Source organism: Micromesistius poutassou (genome assembly GCF_964030765.1).
Source record: "Micromesistius poutassou genome assembly, chromosome: 16".
Classification (NCBI taxonomy): Eukaryota; Metazoa; Chordata; class Actinopteri; order Gadiformes; family Gadidae; genus Micromesistius; species Micromesistius poutassou.
In genome coordinates this window covers 8,258,166-8,278,030 of record NC_140286.1, presented here as the reverse complement: position 1 = coordinate 8,278,030, position 19,865 = coordinate 8,258,166, and the positions used below count along the sequence as shown (strand labels likewise).

Sequence of the window (19,865 nt, the reverse complement as noted above, 5' to 3'; positions counted from 1 at the left end):
CTAATTTGGCAGCTTCTTAACTCAAACATTTAGAACAAGTGTGTCTGTCAGAGTGACAAAGTACTTTTTAAATCCTGTGCCCAATCTTGATAATATTTATCCTATTATTTTCAAAAATAACTTTAGCAGTTTTCAATATTTCTCTCCTAAAAGCAAATGCATCGTAGCCTCATGTTCCCATTATATTCAGATTTATCTTGTTCTGCACTGGGAAGTCATCCAACCTGTACTTTGCAGGCCTTTCTGTTGTTTGTTTGTGTATGCATATACTTTAGCTGAAGTTGCAGTAGTGTTTGATCAAATGTTTTCTATTTTTATGATTGTTGCCAGAATTATACATGTAATTTTTAATCACCAATCATAGAAATGTAAAAAATGTAGTCAGTATCAACTCATCTTCCTAACAGCAGATCAGCAGCCCAGAGACCCCTAGTCTGGTAAACGTGGGGTTCTCCCCTTCAACATCTGGATGTACCCTCAGACCCGTGGGGACCCGACTGACCACATTTGCATGTAATCAATACCCTGTACTTTTCCCAAATTATCGCAGCATATGGTGGTGGGCTTCATTTTGCATGCATAAATACATGCTCATTACTCTTACCACTAAACTATTTCCTCATTACTCTGGAACAGCTTCCCCATTTTACATTCAGTCTCCATCTTGCGAGTCAAGAGTCAGTCCACAGATACGTTGAATACCAACTAATTATGTAGATGTCTACTGCTAAAATCACAAAGGTGTCCTCATTATTTTTCTCCATTGCAGTGATCTGAATGGGAAGAGCAGATGCATTGCTATGTGTGGTGGAATTTTCACCGGCCCTAGGTACAGGACAAAGTCACATTGCCAAATCGTGTTATTTTCTTGGTTGTTTTGTACAAAGGTGCCGCAGTTACATTTATACTATAGGGTGATTTCGAACTATTCCGGAACATTAGCATAGCAAGCGTAGATTTAGGTTTTTCATTGAGTCGTCTCCCAGGATGTGTACAAACGTTGACATCAGGCCTAGTTCTTCCTTTCAACAAAGCCCGCCCGGCAACTTGTCATTGTGGCCATGTCGTGGCTGACATCTTTGTAAAGTGTGTCCAAAAAAGCCCACAAACATGGCTGTGAGTGCTGCCATGTTAGGAAGTGAACGGAGGCTTTGGCATCACTCTTGGTTTTGATTGATTTAGCTCTTCGGGCCCGGCCAATATAGGCCCCTTCGGACCTCAGGGGGGATGGTCAAGACGACCACGACATTCAAAGTGATGTTTGAACGGAGGAGACATTTTCTGTGAAATGTTGAAGTACTATGAGTATCATGACCTTTGTGGTCATTCGACTGATGACAACTTCTCAAAAGGCCCTAAGCCTAGTATAGACAGATTGATAGATGTTGCTGTTTTTAGGTACAACTAGCCTTTAGAGTCTGTGTTATTAATACTGTTGACCATACATTTTATTATCAATTCAATAGTGCCATCCATATTTAAAAATAATGAAAGCTCAAGCTCAAAAAAGAGACAGTTGGACTTGTGGTTCAGTGGATTGCTACTTATACAACATGTGGAACCCTGAAGGTTATTTGGGTATTGTGGACTGATTTAACTTCCTTCAACCATTAAGAGAGGCTGGCCTGCTACTTCATGTAGACTACGAGGAATTGGATCAAATATTATATCTAGCAGGTAAATTATGTTTTGTACATGTGGTATTACAGTGTCTGGTCTATCTCTGTTCTACTTTTGCTCATGCTAGTTGAAGTCAGACTTCTGGCTGACTCTCAGACATTCTCAGTGTCGCTCTTTTTTTTCTATGTTTGTCGCTAATAAGGAAGAATCCTATAGTTTAACGAGAGATCACGCAGGCGCTCTGCTCCGGAGGGTTCTGTGCTCCAGCCTAATCCCAGTGACCATTCAGCTGGGTGCTGCAGGAGCTAGACCAAAGAATGATCCTGGAAGGGACACAATAGAAGGCTGCCAAGGTTAGGAAACTGAAATCTCCCAAGGAAACAACCTGTCAAATGGAAGCCCTAAGCCCTATAATGAAATGTCGGTCCCACAATGAATGCTGTGATGTGTGAGCTTTTGATGGGACTGTAAGTGGGGGAAAAAAATAGGTCAGGAACCTTTGTACAATAATTTACCTTAATAATTCAAAATATTAATGAGGCATTAGGCGTCCGTGGTGCGCTCCTTTGTTTCCGTGCACACTTCTTCACGGCAGCTGACTGTTTGAATTTGGAGCAGGTGAATAATTGTATTTGACACGTTGCATTGTCTCACACACTGCAAAATGGTGAGCTGAAGACATTTCCCTTTTGTGTCAAAAGTGGGTTAGTGTAGCTACATAAACAGAGTCTTTATCGAGCAGACGATTCTTTTATTGAAGTCAAACTGATTTGAGTTGAAATGGTAATATTTCTCACTCTCAGTACTGCAGTTGCGAATGACAACATTCTTATTAAGCTTTTATCAGAGTCACTCACAAGCAACACACCATGCAAATGATGCAGTCAAGTGTAGGCTTTGTCTTATCCCTTCCACCACATAGCATTGAGCTTGTCACCAACTATTGTTTAGCATTCATATTAAATCTTAGTGGTGCTGAAGTAAAGGGGCGAAGGTTAAATGTAAATTTACAGCATAGCAAATCGACTGTGCCCCAAAAACAAAACCTTTCCCTGCCCTTACTATTATCCTGTACCAATAATACTCTATATAATAATAATAATAATAATAATAATAATAATAATAATAATAATACTCTTCAGTAGATTGACAAAAACAACCTTTATATCATAAGTTCTAGGTAGTATGTTGTGCCACTTAAGATATACAATATTCCCTTTTGGAAAGTACACAGCATTATATTGCCACAATTCATTATTATGTTAATACAATGGAAAACAACAAATGCAAATAATGGGTCACTGATCGGTAGTTGGATATTCATTTGTGTTTGACAGCGGTGAACAATGCTCTCACTGACGATCTGAGTTCAGAATTTAAATTCTGCACAGGCAACGTTACAACAATAAACATCTGTCGACACTGTTCAGCTTGTAAGGCATGCCCAACCGATGCTGTACTGCTGCACACACCGTTTACACCAGGAGGAGAGTACTACTGCAAGTTATTGAAGGCAAAGCACAAACCTTGTTTTTTGCAAAATGGAAACAGCTGTCATAAAACTTTGTTCAACACACCTGTGAACGCAATCCACCCACCAACTTTGTGGCTTTTTCAGTGACCATAACAGCACAGGCTCCCTTGTTGCCAAACACACCCAGACCTCAGTACACATACTGATTTTTAAAGTGGGCTTTAATGCCTCTGCCTTCCACACATCCCCACCCCCTGCAGTTGACCCAGGAGGATTAGGCCTGGCCACAGGCTTTTCTTTCAGGGAGGACATTAATAGCGCCTCAGAGCAGAAACAACGGCACCGGGAGTGTTGTTTGAAGCGTTGCAGGGGAAGACCATGTAAGACAGAGGTCTGAAAAGAGGCACACACAAGGAGGAAAATCTCCTCAGCCACATCGCTCAAGGCCAAACCTCCGATCCCGCTCACCCCTGTACACCTGCACCACCTATCTCCCGATCCTCTCACCTGTGCATGCCCCCCCCCTCCTCCATCTGGCCCAATGTATCAATGGTTAGCTAGCCCAGCCATGATCACAACATTATGTGGTCTTTATTTAATTGAGTTGATTCTCTAATTCAACCTAAATGTGAATGTTGCCTTGTGGCCTACATTTTCTATTACTTTTGGGATTGATACAAACATCTTTCTATCCTTACCTTTACTAATTGGCTTTCGTGATTCTATAATACTTCTACATGCAACCTTGAATTATTCTCCCTCCTGTATACGTGAAAAACAAAACACAACCAGATTTATTTCAGATTTGGAAACCCAACAAAGCATGTTAATTTTATTTATTTCCATGATCAAACATAATCACTCCCTCCTCTAGAGGAAGACTCTCTTTGGATTAATTTCTGCCATTGTTACTGGCATGTTTGACAAATTGGACTTTTTTTTACCAATATTGTCATTAGCATTTCCTATCCACCATGTTACTTGTAAAGAACTAAAATGTTTTTTGACGTAGCTGGTTTTTGGCAGTATGGGGTGCTTTAACCTAAAGGGTCATCTCCTGTTTGGATGGGGATGCTGTTTTCAATTTGAGTGAGGCAAACTGTTGGGCGGGGGGCAGGGGGGGGGGCTTTTCCTTTGTGTACACACTGTTATTTGGTCTTCTTTCCACTGGGTCTCCGGCTAGGTGCAGATCCATTTTCCAAGGGAAGCCTGGAAGTTCTCTGCCTTTATTGTCTCTCTGTAAGCCTTGTTTAATTTGTGGCTCTGGCCAGGTGGCCCATCACACATGATTGAATGCGACACCAATCCAGATGATGTTTTTATTTCCAGACTCGTATGATATTGAGCAGGAACCTTGTTGAGAATCGATATGCTGAGGATCGATTCTACTGTAAAACCATCTACATGGATTCTGTTCATAGACCTGTGAGAAGTAGAACAATCTAGAAGACCCCATGAAGTTCTGCTGTTCATTGGAATCTCTAGTGCCATACAAAATATTGGTTGCACACCATGTGGAAATCTATACCAGTTAAAACCAAAAGCACAGCTAATATCCTGTGCTATTTGTTTATTTTAATGATTTTTGTTACCTTTTCATCGTTAACAAAGGAAAGAACCAAATAGGGATACATCTAGCTTGCTTGTGGGCTATCCATCTATTGGCAAAAGGCAGACTTTATATGGCACAGACATTACCATGCAATAATAAAATAGAAATATATATACATACGTAAATGTTCATAGCAGGATAACATAGCACTTTCACCTTAACGCGGGCCCTACATAAGGCACAAGACCCTGATGGGGACTAGAAAATAAATGATCTAGCAATGTTTTAGTTTTAGCCTGGAGTCCGACAATAACACAATTGAATAGCCCCCTGTGGTGCCAACATCTTTTATCTTTTCTACAAATAAGAAGCGATTTTAATCACGTGGCACCTAGCCACTTTTACACTCAGGCACCATATCATTTCCAGGCTATGCTGAACGCAGCTAGATGGAAAGCCGAACCAACCGCATCTTGCTTTGCCATTCACTCTGGCCACTGACAGATATTATTAGGCTGAATTGAAAACAGCCTAATTCTCCTCTCCCTCCTCTCTGGAGGGAAGAGAGAGAGCGAGGCAGACAGCGGCTCCCCCTGTGTGGATAAAGAGTGGAATGATGATGAGAACAACAATGGGAGGAGAGCCATTGTTAACCAGCCTTGTTGCTGACAACCCAGTCAGAATGCACATAAGCTAGCGCTCTGCAAGCTAAACACTCGGCTTGCCCCGCTCTCTGCCTCCCTCATACATTTACATGAGCACCAGCAGGTGGTTGTCCTCAGTGCCTCCAATAAGATTAGATGTGATGCTCAACATGTGGAGGCTTTCCCAATCTCTCTGGCTACGAAGGGGCAATTGCTCCCCTTGTCTCTGCTAAACTGTGTGATTGGTGCCGGTGGTCTGCACCTGCAGAGTGGTTTGCATAATGTTTGAGGTTTACCTTAGAGGATACTTATATCCTCAAAGGGCCTTACTAGAATTATATTTTACCCCTTAGGAAAAGGATTTCAGGATCATCTCGTCTAAATTGAATCCCATGTTCATCTTAATTGCAACCTGGCAGGTGAAAGAAATGGTGATGGGTTTGAGGTAATTTGTAGGATGTTCTTGACAAGCGCAGCAGGAATGGGAACTTTGTGCCAAGTTCTGCCATACGTAGCTTGAAAATCAGCTGTCAAAACTCTGCATATCTTTGAGGAGACAGGCTGTCATCCCTGATCTAGCCATGCATAAGGACACATTTGTTCAGAGACCGTGTTTTACCTCCTCTGTAAAGCACATTCATCTTGATATTTGAAATGAAATGCCCACAGAAATGCCCTGCTTAGGTATCTTGTGGTAAGCGAAACAGGTTTTAACCCTGGTGATAATAATTAGTCTTCTTCGTAGTATATCTGGGAACCATATTGTGAACCAAAATATTCACAGGATTATATTTTCTGCATTGTCAGCCAGCAACACCATTTCAAAAACAGTATTCCTCCACTGTTCCACCACCATTCCACCACTCCATCTTACGCTTTCACACTGGATGCAGTTAGTCGGCTTTGATTTGCAAAAAACATTGCTGACAAGCGCGAGGATCAGCCAGGCAGATTATCGGTGGAAATCTCCACTCCAAACTTCTTTATTTCCCCAGAATCAATGTGTGGAACAGCAAGACGTGATTGATAATGATATTGAGATTGATTGTCTAAATCCCCTCCCGGTTCAAAGTCCCCTAACAGACAGTATATATATACATGCAATTCAGTGCTGAGATAGGACTTGGCATGAGCTGCCAATAGATAAGTGAAATAGGGCCAGAGTGAAAAGGCCTATCAGTCCCTAAGGGGCTTAGCCTCAGGATTCTAAAGCTCCCCAACTAACTGTGCAAGAATGAGATAGTCGACATTGGTTTTAAATTACCCAAGATTGCCTTGTGGTTTTGGTCTACGGGGGACGCCTGCAGACAAGATGTTTGTTGAAACAAGTGCAGCCATTCAGATTGAGGTGAAGAGCAGACCTGTGATTTCCCAGACAGAAAGATCAGGTTTGAAGGCTGGTAATTGCTGAATTGGCAAAGAGGCTAAGGAGGTCTTGCAGTAATAATATCTGCCAGGAGGAGAGAAAAAATATGAAGATGAGAAGGGTGAGGCTGAAGGAGACATGGGGTCATCCAGGGAGAATACATATTTAATGGGGTTATGTTATTTCATTCAAATGATAGCACACACACCATGCTAATAGCGCTACATTATCCTATATTTCCCTTTTGCCTAACCACTTGGCCTTTCTTGTCCTGCTGTGCCCCCTTAAAATGAGTCTACACAGGTAAGCCTTAACTGCTATCTAATTTGGCAATAATTGCTATCGTATGTCATAATTAGGCAACCATTAGCATCCTATTTGATCCACTGTTTCAAGCACTATGTCATTGTCAGCTGTTTCCCTTGGAGACCGTCAATAACTTCCTTTCATATTTTCCATGGAAACAATAAAAACTGAAGAAAGGAGCATCAAATGTTTACAGTTAAATCGTCTATGTAGCCATTATCATATTCATTTGTAGTTGGCCTTCCTTTTCACTCTTTTTCAATTTCGATTTTCAATTTAAATATAAAAAAGTATCAAGGATATAAAGCAAGGCTGGAATGAGGAATGGTAACGACAACTCTTATCATGGACTCAAAATCGTGATTTCATGATTCAAAAATATATATCTACTTCGCTCCACTGCAAACCCATTCTTCGATATTAAAAGTTTGTGCAGCACTCAATCACTAAACTTTCCCATAAATGGCTTTTAATACCCAAAGTTTACTTTTGTTACAGGTGCAATAACAAAAGGCCTTTTAAGTCAGACTTGAAAATCTTTATGAGAAATTGGCAACGGCATTGAGGGGGTTGAAATATTGATTCTGGCCTCTGGCTCAGTCCAGTAAAAAGATGGATGGATTTCTTTGAAATGCACTCGGCGTGAGAATATAAAGACCGCTGTGTATTCGCACTCAGGAATAAATTGTTTAATGACATATCTGGGGTCACCTTTTTCTCGGTTTCCGTCAAAGAGAGGCGATGTTTACAGGCTGATGCATTCCTCTCCCCAAACGTCTTGATTCCTCTACACTTCATAGGGGCTTTTGCACAAAGTTAAAACGCTCTCCTTCTGAGAGTTGGCAACCTCTCGCGGGGACATCAATTTCAGTAGCTGTCGCGGCTGATTATGTTTGGGTAGTGCCACACGCTGACACCAATTGAAACCTCCTAGGGTGCGTGCTACTGTTATGATGATATTGATTGATTTCTTCATTTGCATGCACGCGCCACATTTCTCTTGAGGAGACCCAGTTGGAGAGACACACATTTCTATGGAAGGCATTTAATATATAATCAGTCATCCTTTTTTTGTTGTTGTTTTTGTTTTAATTTGTAAGTCGTTTTTTTTCATGTACTATGTGCTTTCCATTTTTGTTGAACTATTGATTGCATCATTGGATTTCAGGTCAATAGCAATTTGAAATCTTGTATGAGGGTTTTGATATGCTGCTATATTAAGACAAACAGGCTTTAATAAGGGGTTTTAATGACTGACTGCTGAACACAGTTGTGTAGTATACAGTATACTTCTGAATAATATAACTAAGATGGATTATGTCTCTCAGATGTGATGCGCTGCATATTTGACAAAAAGTTTCTTCACTATGGCTAGTGGCTTAGCAGTGGAAAACATTGTAATGTATTTTGATTAATTTGAGTTATTCTAAATATTCAATATTTGCCAAGCACTTTGTAGCATTGGTTTACAAATTACTTTTCTTCTGACCACAAAGACTACTTTCTACTAATGTCTGATGTCTCTCTCTGAAAAGAGAGAGAGACATTATTGGCCACAAACATATTATCTATTATTTACTTGTAATGTAATTGGGGTATTCTACTCAGATTATGAATCATGGCATTTCCGGTAAATATCCCCAAAAATTCTCAGTCAAACATGGGGGGGAACTGACCCAATGGAAAACACATGTTATTAATTGATTTCATATTTACATAAGTATCACTTATGTAAATAAACAAATACAGTCATATGACTTTGGTTGACACTAACCCCTCATAGGGCCCTAAATCAAGTGTAAATACTTCCAACCGACTAAATAAGAGGTGGAGAGAACCAGTTGAAAGACACAATCATGACCAGGAACCAACATGGGGAGGTATGGAGGGAGGAGCAGGTACTATAGGGGTACAGCGATTTAAGTGTGTGATTGGAGCATGCAATGCAATGCAATGCAAAATGTAATGTGCAAAACGAAACACCAATTATTTAAGTATGACAGCTTCATGGCGGCCCCCTATATGTTCCTTCACGAATCCGTCGAAGGGTTTTACTTGACACTGAACACTTTTAATTTGACAAATATAAATCTGTATTTGCATCCTTCCTTTGATCAGGGCATCTTACTGGGCTCCTGTCTGTGGCAGTTTTGTGTGTATTAGTAGTGATCATTGCCAAACCAGGCGTCAGTGGATTTCGCCTAATATTCCTTGTGTTGAAAACCGCCGAGCGCAAAGGGAATAATTTAAAGCCAGGGAATAGAAGATTGTCGTGTGGCGTGTGAAGTCTGGATTCCTATGAAGCTTCAAACTGACACATCTCTCCTGTCTCTCTATTCCGTGTCATTATTAAACATGGGCTTGACATTTGAAAAATGAAACCCTTCAAAATTAAACAGAAAAGCAGGCGCATGTTCTGTGGGGAGTGGGCTCTTTATGGCAATGTTAGGCTTTATATATATATATAATTTTATAATAATTATGTGCCAGAGTTTTTATTTATCAAGGCTGACCATGTTGTGAGTTGAGGCCTGGTTAGAAGGTGTGGAAGGGCTATTCATCAGTTGGGTTCATCTGTGTAAATATTGATAAAACTAAACCAGTCTACCAGGTGCCAGAGTCAAAGTAATATCTAAGGTCTATAAAGCTCAGGCACACACATGAACGTGTGCACAAATACATACGCACACATGCGCACATTCACAAACGCACATGCACACAAGATGATATTGATACAATATTCAAGCGTAGTAGTCTATATATAGCGGGTACATTTGTCACATTGTAATTCAATATTTTTATATATAGATGCACTATTTAATATCTCCAGAGATGGTGGCTAGAGCACAGGTGTTTTTCCAGAAGTTCCCTGCTTGACATTCTGTTAGTTCCACACATTTCTGATGGGGATGCCCAGTACTGCCCAGTACTGCCCAGTACTGCCACTGGTTCCTTCCTGTTAGCGGTCTGCCACAACAGGTGTGGCCTACTTGACACTCAATCTTAAGGCTCTCGTTGTCAAAGAATTTCATTCTGTCTGTACCTCCTAGGTTTTCCCCAAATGGCACACACTTTTTTATTGAAGACCTGTTAGCAAATTCTAATTCCAGTAAAAGTATAACTGAATAACATTACGATGGTAGTAATGGAAATCCAAATGTAAATGAAGAATCCAATTAGACATCGTAATCATAGGTAACGTGTTATGTGGCACAAAAAAGCAATGTTGTTATTGCAATGTTATTGTCATTTGTGAATGGTGTCTAAAAAGAGGCCCCAGTGTCGCGTTACAGAAATAAAGATCCTGTGTTCAAGTGTGTGGGAGGAAATGCTGCAATTTACTATCAATTGCTGCTTCCGCGGTGGCAGCAGCAAGCACACCAGGAACACATAGCCATGCACGGCGGACGGTATGGAAGGGAGATTGGAGGAGGATAACAAGATGATGTCGTGGGTGATTGAGTCCCCGTCTGAGAGATTGCCATTCCATGCTGTCGCCTACGCTTGACATTCCCAACCGGCCACAGCCCTGCGCTCTCAGCCATGGGCCTCCCTACAAGCCAATGCCATTTTTTTTCACTTGTTCGAGACAAGATCTTAACAAACCCCCCAACCTTTTACCAGTATAATGATATATTGGCAATCTCCCCTCCTCTCTACGCTCACCCACTCAAAAAACAGACAAAGCAGCAAATATATCATTAGTGGCTGCCCTATAGAGCTGGATATTAATTATACCGTGTTCTCTCCGTTTGGCCACTCATTTGCACATGTACTGTAAATGTCACCGCAGAGATAAATGGAAAAACAAAGAGCAGGGCTGGTAGCCTTTACCCGTTGAGAATGTCACAAGGAGCTTGTAAGAGATGAGATATTGGTTTTGGGCCGGGCGTAGATTCTGGCTCAACGACCGCTCCTCTCTGGGCAATAAAACGTGCATGTGACACACGCTCTCGCAGCACTCTAAAGAAAACAAACGGCAAACAAGTGGCGGCAATAAACAGCAGCCTATAATCCTGTGATCCCGAACAACATCAAGCCGTATACACAGCGTTAAGTCACCTGTCGGGCTCGGAAGCGGGCGGCTGACCGCGCTGTGGGAGGGACCCCGGAGGTGCTGCAATATGGACCCTCTTCCTGTCCAATATTGTTCCTCAGATTTATGGATGGGAGCGAAAGGGGTTTAGATTGGCTGGGTTGGTGTGTGTGTGTGTGTGTGGTGGTGGAAGTGTGGAAGGAGGTGGTTGGTTGCCATGGGTGTCTCGTTACTTTCTGATCACACGGTTATTTGAATCAAGTGATCGCATAATGAGCCCCGCCAAAGCTCTTTGGAGGGAGATTATAGGGAATATGGAGGACTAAAGTCCATAAACAGCAGAAAGTTGTGCAGGAACAAAATAAATCAATTTCCTCTAGATGGTGGCGCGGTTTGTGAACATAATGTCTAACGATGATGGAGTTCGGCCACTTCATACTTGTCATAGTGAAATTGGACTGCCTTGTTGCTAATGATGGTAATGTATGTTGTGCCTCGTCCACTACAGTAATCCGTCAGTCTGTCTCACTTAAATGCATCTCATTGTCTGGCATATTGCATTACGAACAGGGCCGGTGAAAGAAAAGGGGAAGGGTGGCGGGGTGGCGGCGGGGCGGGGGGGCGGGTGTGTATGGAGGTAGATTTGTGTCTTTATTATGCAATCAAACAGAATAGGTTTGAGAGCAAAACTTTCCACACTGCAATCAAAAAATAGATTTGAGAGCAAAACTATCGACACTGCAATCAAAAAATGTTTTATTGCAAGTAAAATAAATGTGAAAAAAAAGTATAAAAAATGTATTAATGGAATCAAAAAAAATCTAATCAAATCAAATCAAAAATCAAATCAAATCAAAAAAATCAAAAAATAGATTTGAGAGCAAAACTATCGACACTGCAATCAAAAAATGTTTTATTGCAAGTAAAATAAATGTGAAAAAAAAGTATAAAAAATGTATTAATGGGAATCCAAAAGTTTTGTTTGCGAATCCAAAAGTTTTGTTTGCGAATCCAAAAGTTTTGCTTGTGAATCCAAAAGTTTTGCTTGCGAATCCAAAAGTTTTGCTGGCGAATCCAAAAGTTTTGCTTGCTGTTGAGCTGAATCTCGTGGACCTACGCCGAAAGATGTAAGACACGTCTCTATTGGCCAGTCTCGATCGGAGTGACAGCTTGGCAACATCCACAGTTAGTAATGAGAGAGGGAGTTTTGAAGTCCATGATGAGACCGAGCGGGACTCGGGAGCGGAGTTGCCAAGCTGTCACTCCGATCGAGACTGGCCAATAGAGACGTGTCTTACATCTTTCGGCGTAGGTCCCGCCCACGAGATTCAGCTCAACAGCAAGCAAAACTTTTGGATTCGCAAGCAAAACTTTTGGATTCGCAAGCAAAACTTTTGGATTCGCAAGCAAAACTTTTGGATTCGCAAACAAAACTTTTGGATTCGCAAACAAAATTTATTTTACTTTTTTTTACATTTTTTGATTGCAGTGTCGATAGTTTTGCTCTCAAATAAAATTTTTTATTGCAGTGTGGAAAGTTTTGCTCTCAAACCTATTCTGTTTGATTGCATAATAAAGACACAAATCTACCTTCCATAGGTGTGGGGAATGTAATTTATGTGCTCATTCATTTGGGAGGCAAGTTAATGGAAAAGCCATATAACAGTATCAATTTCTTCCCCCTTTTTTTGTCACAGGTGATTGTAACTTTGAGAAGCCGCTGGCAGGCTGCGGCTACAGCCAAGGCCGGGAGGATGACCTTGACTGGGAGCAGGTCATCGCCCGAGAGAAGCCCTCCCCAGATCCCTGGATGCCCTCAGGTAAAGCAGGAGAACGCATCATTGTTATATAGTATGGCCATTTTCACACCCTCGGCGAAGCATAGAAAGGGGCGCGCCACGCTAACAAAAGCCTGCCTCACAAAAAAAGGTTGCTTGTTCTCGAATGCATTATTTTCTGAATAAGGGACGGCTGTCATAAACCGAAGGCATTCAGGCCATTGAGAGGGGAAAAATCTATTAAATTCCCTGTTCACATCACACAGACTGTGCTACGCACGCATCATGCAAGGAATTACTTATTAATAGAAGTTCATATTTTTTTTCTTCTTATGAATCTTAAAAACTATTAGTATCTGCCTCACGGAGAAAGGAACATTGGCACATTCTCCCTCCATCTGTCCGGCTCTATTCCCTCTTTTATCATTGATGAAGGTTGTTGATGGTGCCTGGTCGCACATCAATATCCAGCTACCCCACTCCTCTGTGACAACAATGCAAATAGAGACAAAAGCACCGGGAATCCATTTGATATTAAAATACTCAAAATCCATTTCAATTAAAGAATTCTCTCCGTCGTCAGCCCCCAACGCAGAAAGATTCATCAGAATGCCTTCCCCCGCACGTTGTCTCTGCCTCGCGCAATTTGTCTCTTTAATGTTTCATTGATCGCTCTTCGTGCGCTTTGAAACGGGGAGTCACAACCACCACCAGGGCAGAAGACACAGAAGGAATCAGACTAATGGAACCAGTGCTTTTGTTTTTTTCATGCTCCAACAAAGGTGGTGTGGTAAACTAATGGATATTGTTTTCCCCCTTCTCTCTGACGCCTAATCTCACAAAGGCTGCGTGGCAGATAGATTGCGCCTGGCCTCCACGGTGACAGGGGGTGAATTAATTAGCGGGCCTGTGCTAATTTCTACCAGTCCCCGTGCCTGGGAAGCTGCACGCATCGGTGTGTGTCAGGGGGGTCCATGTGGAACCACCCAGGGGGACATTACCTGCGTCTGGAGTGGTAGAGGCAGGGGTGGGTGGTGGGGGGAGGGGGTGGGCTTCTACTTTTTCCGTCGCAAATGATTTATGTCGGCACACGCAGAGGTCGGGCAAAGGTGGCGGCGGAGGCTCAGCAAAGACTTAACCCTGAAATTAACAACACGCTTGCAAGCTAAATTTAACATACCTGATTAAAGTCGCATGGCTGCTTAAGAGGCATCTCTGATTGTGCTTTCTAGCACGAGTACCCTCCAAAACAGGCACGCTTTTCTCCTGCCGCACTTTGAATTGTGGGTAATTAGCGGGTTGCGGCCTGCACTCCCTCCGCTTCTCGGTGCAAGCGCACGCCGCCTGCCATATAAAACAGTAATCTCTCCTCTTTGACCGCTATGAAAGAGCCATGAAATGTAGTGCCACTCGACGGCTAAAATTGTTTTAGGACGAGCGGCGGGGGAGGATGAGTAGAAATGCGTTTAGGTGAAAGCCACACTGCTGGGAAAAAAAAGCTATCTCACCTGCTATTGCCATGTCACTCTCAACCCATACTTATGAATGGCAAGGTAACAGCCTCATCGCGCTCCCACAACCGATCGTTATCCCCCTGGCCGCGGTGGAGGGGGAATGGAATTAGAAGTGGACAAGGCCGGCCGCATTACCAGCTCAAACACGTCCAAGAAAGGCATTTTGTACGCCAGCTTCTTCAAATAAAGTTTGTTTACAGCAAAGGGAATGTATGATCAAGGTGAGGATTATTAAAACATCTCTCACCCTGACCATGTTTTGTTATTTATGAGTTTTTTCTGCAGCGCATATGGTGAAACATAATCCACACCGGCCTGAATGAGTTTGAACTAGGTCTAGCATAAATAAGTGCTTTAGATATAATTTGTCCCTTTGGCACACTGCTATTATAAGGTGATAAAAAGCAGGAAGATCCCTCGTCAAGATGAATAAGACCTCAATGCTTATCACTATCAGCTGTAAACAAATGCATGATAGTACTAATATCCCTTATAATGCTCATTCCGATAACATTTAATGAAAACATCCATTAGCCATTAAATTACAATGTACCAATCAACATAATAACGAATCATTTGCCAAGTGGACCTAAGTTTGTGCAGCGAGCATTTATCATCCTTATATAGAACATGTTGTTATGCCTGGGCCACAAATCCCAGTAAGGACTTACTAGGCGTTCCAACTCATCCCTTGCAGATCAGGACCAAAGTGGCCCTGATTCCAGCCCGAGGTGTAAATACATAAGCACCAAAAGGAAACCCAGAATAACACCCCCACCCCCCTGTCCACATGAAGGGGATGGATCCCACTACCACCACCAACACCACCATCACCACCACCTCCTTCCCCTTGAGTACATAAAGGAGAAAACATGAGCTTCTGCGTGGGCCTGAAAGCCTGGGTTGTTTACTCGGATGCTTTCCCTACCTAATTGCTACGTCTGGACGCAGAGTGCCCTTGTTTATCCCTCAGCGCAGCTCTGATTGCATGCTTTGGCTCCTTGAGGGTGGCTCAGCCCTGTGTGTGTGTGTGTGTGTGTGTGTGTGTGTGTGTGTGTGTGTATGTGTGTGTGTGTGTGTGTGTGTGTGTGTCTGTGTGTGCTTGGCCACACCCCAGCATGTTTCCCCCTAGCCAAGCCAACCAGAGTCAACCCCCAGCAAACACAGTCATCGCAAGCATCATCTGTCCTGGGTCATCGTGATAAAAAAAACATGGAAAATACAAACCCTCAGCCAAGACAAGAATCGGTCAGCCTTGGAGACCCGAGTTCCATGCCTCTATCAGGAAAAAAATATGTCAACCTTGGGCACAACTGTGCAACTGTTCCTTTTCTGAGAGGGGAATGAAATTTGAGGTTTGGATGGTTGATTGCCTTCTTGTTGGGATAGAAGATCAACTGTTCACAACTGAATTATTTTGTAATTGTTTTCAACTTTGCATACAATCCTTAACGTAGTTTTCGGAGAAGGATGGACTGGCCTGAATCTCATGCTGTGGGAGGGGCTTCAAGCTTGTTTGAAGTAGAGTAGCGGTTCTGTGGATGTGATGGGGCGGGGTGCGGTGGTATGTCCAGATGCCATTTAAAAGGACGTTGTATTTAGTGGGCCCAGCTGGTGCAGAGGTTGCCTCTTCCCTGATGGTGTCATAGTTGCTGCCAGCAGTGGACTGCTGCTACCCAAACCTCTCCAGAGACTCGTTCTGGGGAGAAATGGCGAGAGGAGCGGGAGAATAGAGTCCTCTAACGGAGATTAATTAGGGTTTTTGTGTTATGCTAAGTACAATAGCAAACACAGGCAACAGCAGAATGGCCCATTGTCTTTGCCTTAATGTGTGTCTCTAAATTGGTGGGGAGGAAGAGAGAGGAAAATTGCAATATGTCGTCTGGCTGAAGCTTTCCCTCTGTGTGCAGATTGCATGTCCTTGGACCAGGAAAAATAGTGAAGGATCAGGCGTCTTCACAGGGCAGCAGCGATCATCTCTGTTTCTGGTGGATTCTTGTCAACGATTACCACCGTTGCTACATCCGGGTATTGCTTCTCAGATCAAAGTCAAAGTACATGTTTTAAGAGCACATTGTCAGAAGCCATACATTTATACCTGTTTTGAACATAACATCAGGCGGCAATGTACAGGTCTAGACCTTTCTCTCCCCAGGATGGTGACTGTGGCTGGTTATCTGCCTTTTACTACAAAGGAAAAAGAAAAACATAACCATGTCAAATGGGAGCGCAGAAAACTATCGCTAACTGAAGGGCATCGCAAATGTAATCAGAATTTAAATCACATCAGCTAAAGATGCAATTTTCCGTCGATGGGAGCCAGACAAGAGGGCGCCCAGGGTGTGAAAATAAGCTAATTGCTTTTGAATCCGACCCCAACTTCATGTAAAAAGCCACAGCCCTCAAGGTGTTGGCGTCATGGAGAGGTTAAGGAGGAGCCCCAACATTATTATTACAGTGTCAATAAGGGGAGTCTTTTAGTGCATTTGGGAATAAACTCACACTGTTTGATGTTTTTTCCAGAATTAGTTGCTCGGGTCGAAGGCTGAGGCAGGCCCGACCAAATGGGATTGCACACGCTACTTTTAACGGGATTATGACGGCACACCAAACGGTCATGGTGGAGGACACATTTGCATATTGCATTGTGTCCGTGCACACGTGTAATAACGGCAAACGATCCACGTCGGCCAGGTAACAGACATGGCTCCCCTCGGGGTGGTCCAGCCATTGGGTCATCAGGAGGCGAACATTATTTCTGGGTGACATATTGAGATTACATAATTAACATCAAACGGAAGACATTGATTGACACTAAGCAAAAGGAGACGTTGTCACGGCCCACAACAGGCATCACTGGATGCCACGTCAACCCTTTTGAATATGAATGCGGATAGGATGATGGATGGTTTTTGGGGTGAATTTTGTTCAACCCCGGTGAAAAGGTGCCCACCAGCCATACCGTCATATTTTGGAAGTGCCAAACTTATTCAGTGTTATTTTTTTCAGGCTTCTTTTATGTTTCAGAGAACACAGGGAAATGTCTAGAAAATTGAGCTACCCACATTAACCTAACCCCTCACAGCGAGATCATTTTAGATTGGTGGCAGAAAGGGAGAATAGCGCTGTCTTCATTGACATTTCCAAAGCGGCTGGCAAGCTTTTCTGCGGCTGTGACCTCTGTGAATTTTATTAGCAAATGAGACCTGGAGGGTCTGGATTTAAAGAGCGCCCCTCCATTTTGATTCCCCCCAACATAATGATTTTCTCCAGAGTTCAGGACCCGAATGCAGGCGAAATAATGAGCACTAGTCATTATTGCAAATTATATCCTCCACTTGTACCCATCACTCAACCCATAATGAATCTAAATACCTCCAACCAATGCATCCGATAGACTTTTATGATTGGGATAAAACAGTTCGCAATCGGAGTGAACTAAATTACAAGGGGATTCCATAGCCATTTACAGCCATTTCCCCCCTATTTTTCTTCCACACAATATTGAATCTGATGAATAAAATGCAATCTACTGCTTCTTCTTTTCAGTCTTTGCTATAGCAATGCCATTTTCTTCCTGTAGCAGCAGAAAGCAGTATCGTTGCATGCCTATATAGGGATAAAAAATAACCATTTTATCTTCATCATTATTCATAGAACTTGTATCAGACTGAAAATATTGTATAGTATAAAAATATAGTAGCCTAAACACAAGCAAGCACAATCAAAACAAAAAACGAAACAAAATGTGGATATTAATGACAATTACAATTACAATGACGAATTAGATTGGATATTTCTTCAGAAGGTTTACAATGAATTCCTTATCTATTACATAGCTAGCTGAAGCAATCTGTGTACAGGCATATTTGCAATACAGTGGTCAACCAATCTCGAGACCATTATTGGGTTATTACCTATAACCCATAATCTGATCCAATGTGGATCAATGCAATATTAAACAATGAACAATTTATATCTTGTTATTTAAATCCCATCATACAATTGACCGTAACCTGTCCAGTCAGGCAGTTTTCTCTTCCCCTTTGACTTCCGATTTGATAATTGTATTTATTCATTTGTATGTGACAAATGAGAATGACTTAATGTACACAAATGAAAACAAGTATATTGCCTCAAAACATATATATAATAGCTTTCTCTTCTGTTTGGAGATAAATGTAGAAAAATAAAAAATCACCATTGACAAATGTTTTTTTTGCTTCTTGCTTTTTTTCTGCTTGTCTAAGCCAAGAACATAAATCACATTACCGTGAATCATGCTACTGGTATATTCTACCACAATGACAATCACAATAACAGTACAGCAATTGTGAGCACGGGGAAAATACACAATAACAATAATGGTGCATGTTACTTCTGCCTATTGAGTTTGTCAGACATCTTCAAGTGCACAAAATACACAGCGATGATATATGGCAGCCACGTTCTCCATAGTCTGTTGAGCTCAGTCTCCCTGTGCTGCTGGTCTTATGGAGAGGCTCTAGGCGTTGAATGGACTGTCGTCTTTACCGTGTGTGTGAAGGCAAGGGTTCATGGTGTTTGTGGGACCTTCTGACAGTAGGCTTATTAGATGTCACCCGTGCCTCGGGGTGATGTTTGTGGAGGCAGCAGCAATGCCGCTCTGACAAATGAGATTCAATTTACATGACTCAGTGGTTTATTAGACAAGCCTAGGGTCGCAAGGAGCGGCGACCGAAGACCTCGTGTCACAGCGTTTTGTTTTGCAGTTTCTCCTATTTGAGGAGGTGATCTGTTAGGACCCAGAGAATGAAAGCGCTATGTGGTTCGGATTGTTACATGAGACGTTTATTTTGGGATTAATTGCCAATTTGTGAGCAGGACCTCAACTCAGAGATGCCACTTTGAAAAATTTTACAGCCGAGTCAATACACAAGGGCGCTTGCTTCTGTTCGTCACAAACAATCTAAAATCCACGCAAATAACTCCTGGCACATGATTTAGCGGAGTGGTTAAGCATTGACTCGATGCATTGTCAGTTCAAGTCAACCTCACACACTTGAGAAGCCTATGATGCCAGTCAACCACAAATAAATAAACTCTCAACACACACTTATGTGTTATGGTAATGTATTGTGGTAAAAACAATATTTTGGATGACACCCCCTGAACTACTGGATGAAAGAATAGCTCATTAAACATCCATGCCACAGTCAGACAGTGGTAATTCCAGACAATAGTTTCTACCTTCCAATGGTGACAAAATTCTAACTATTTCTGTATTTTTTTCAGTTCCAACATCAGGTCAGATCATCTTATTACAAATTCATATTTGTGAAATATTTTCTTTTGTAATATTTTTCGATAGATTATGTCATATATAATTCAAATTCAGAACCTTTGGAGCCCCACTGCTTCAGAACGTCCTCTTTTGAGAATTGGTTTTTCATACAAGGCAATGTCATGTATTTCTTGTGCAATCATCACTATAATTAAAGGTGAACATGGCCTACATTGGAATAATTGTACATTTGTGCTGGTGAATACCTTAGACGATAATGGAGCACTGCTCTTTATGGAGTTACAGAGCTGA

At 42.1% G+C, this 19,865-nt stretch overlaps 1 protein-coding gene across 1 annotated transcript in view; it reads left to right on the top strand.

The window, feature by feature from the left end:
- LOC311361307 (receptor-type tyrosine-protein phosphatase mu-like) overlaps window positions 1–19,865 on the top strand; it is a gene marked incomplete at both ends in the record, with an annotated part of 86,372 nt that overhangs the window by 21,656 nt on the left and 44,851 nt on the right. The window contains one exon of the mRNA XM_084481479.1: window positions 12,696–12,818. Coding sequence (XP_084337605.1) covers window positions 12,696–12,818 — 123 coding nt within the window. The remainder of the gene's footprint in view (window positions 1–12,695; window positions 12,819–19,865) is intronic.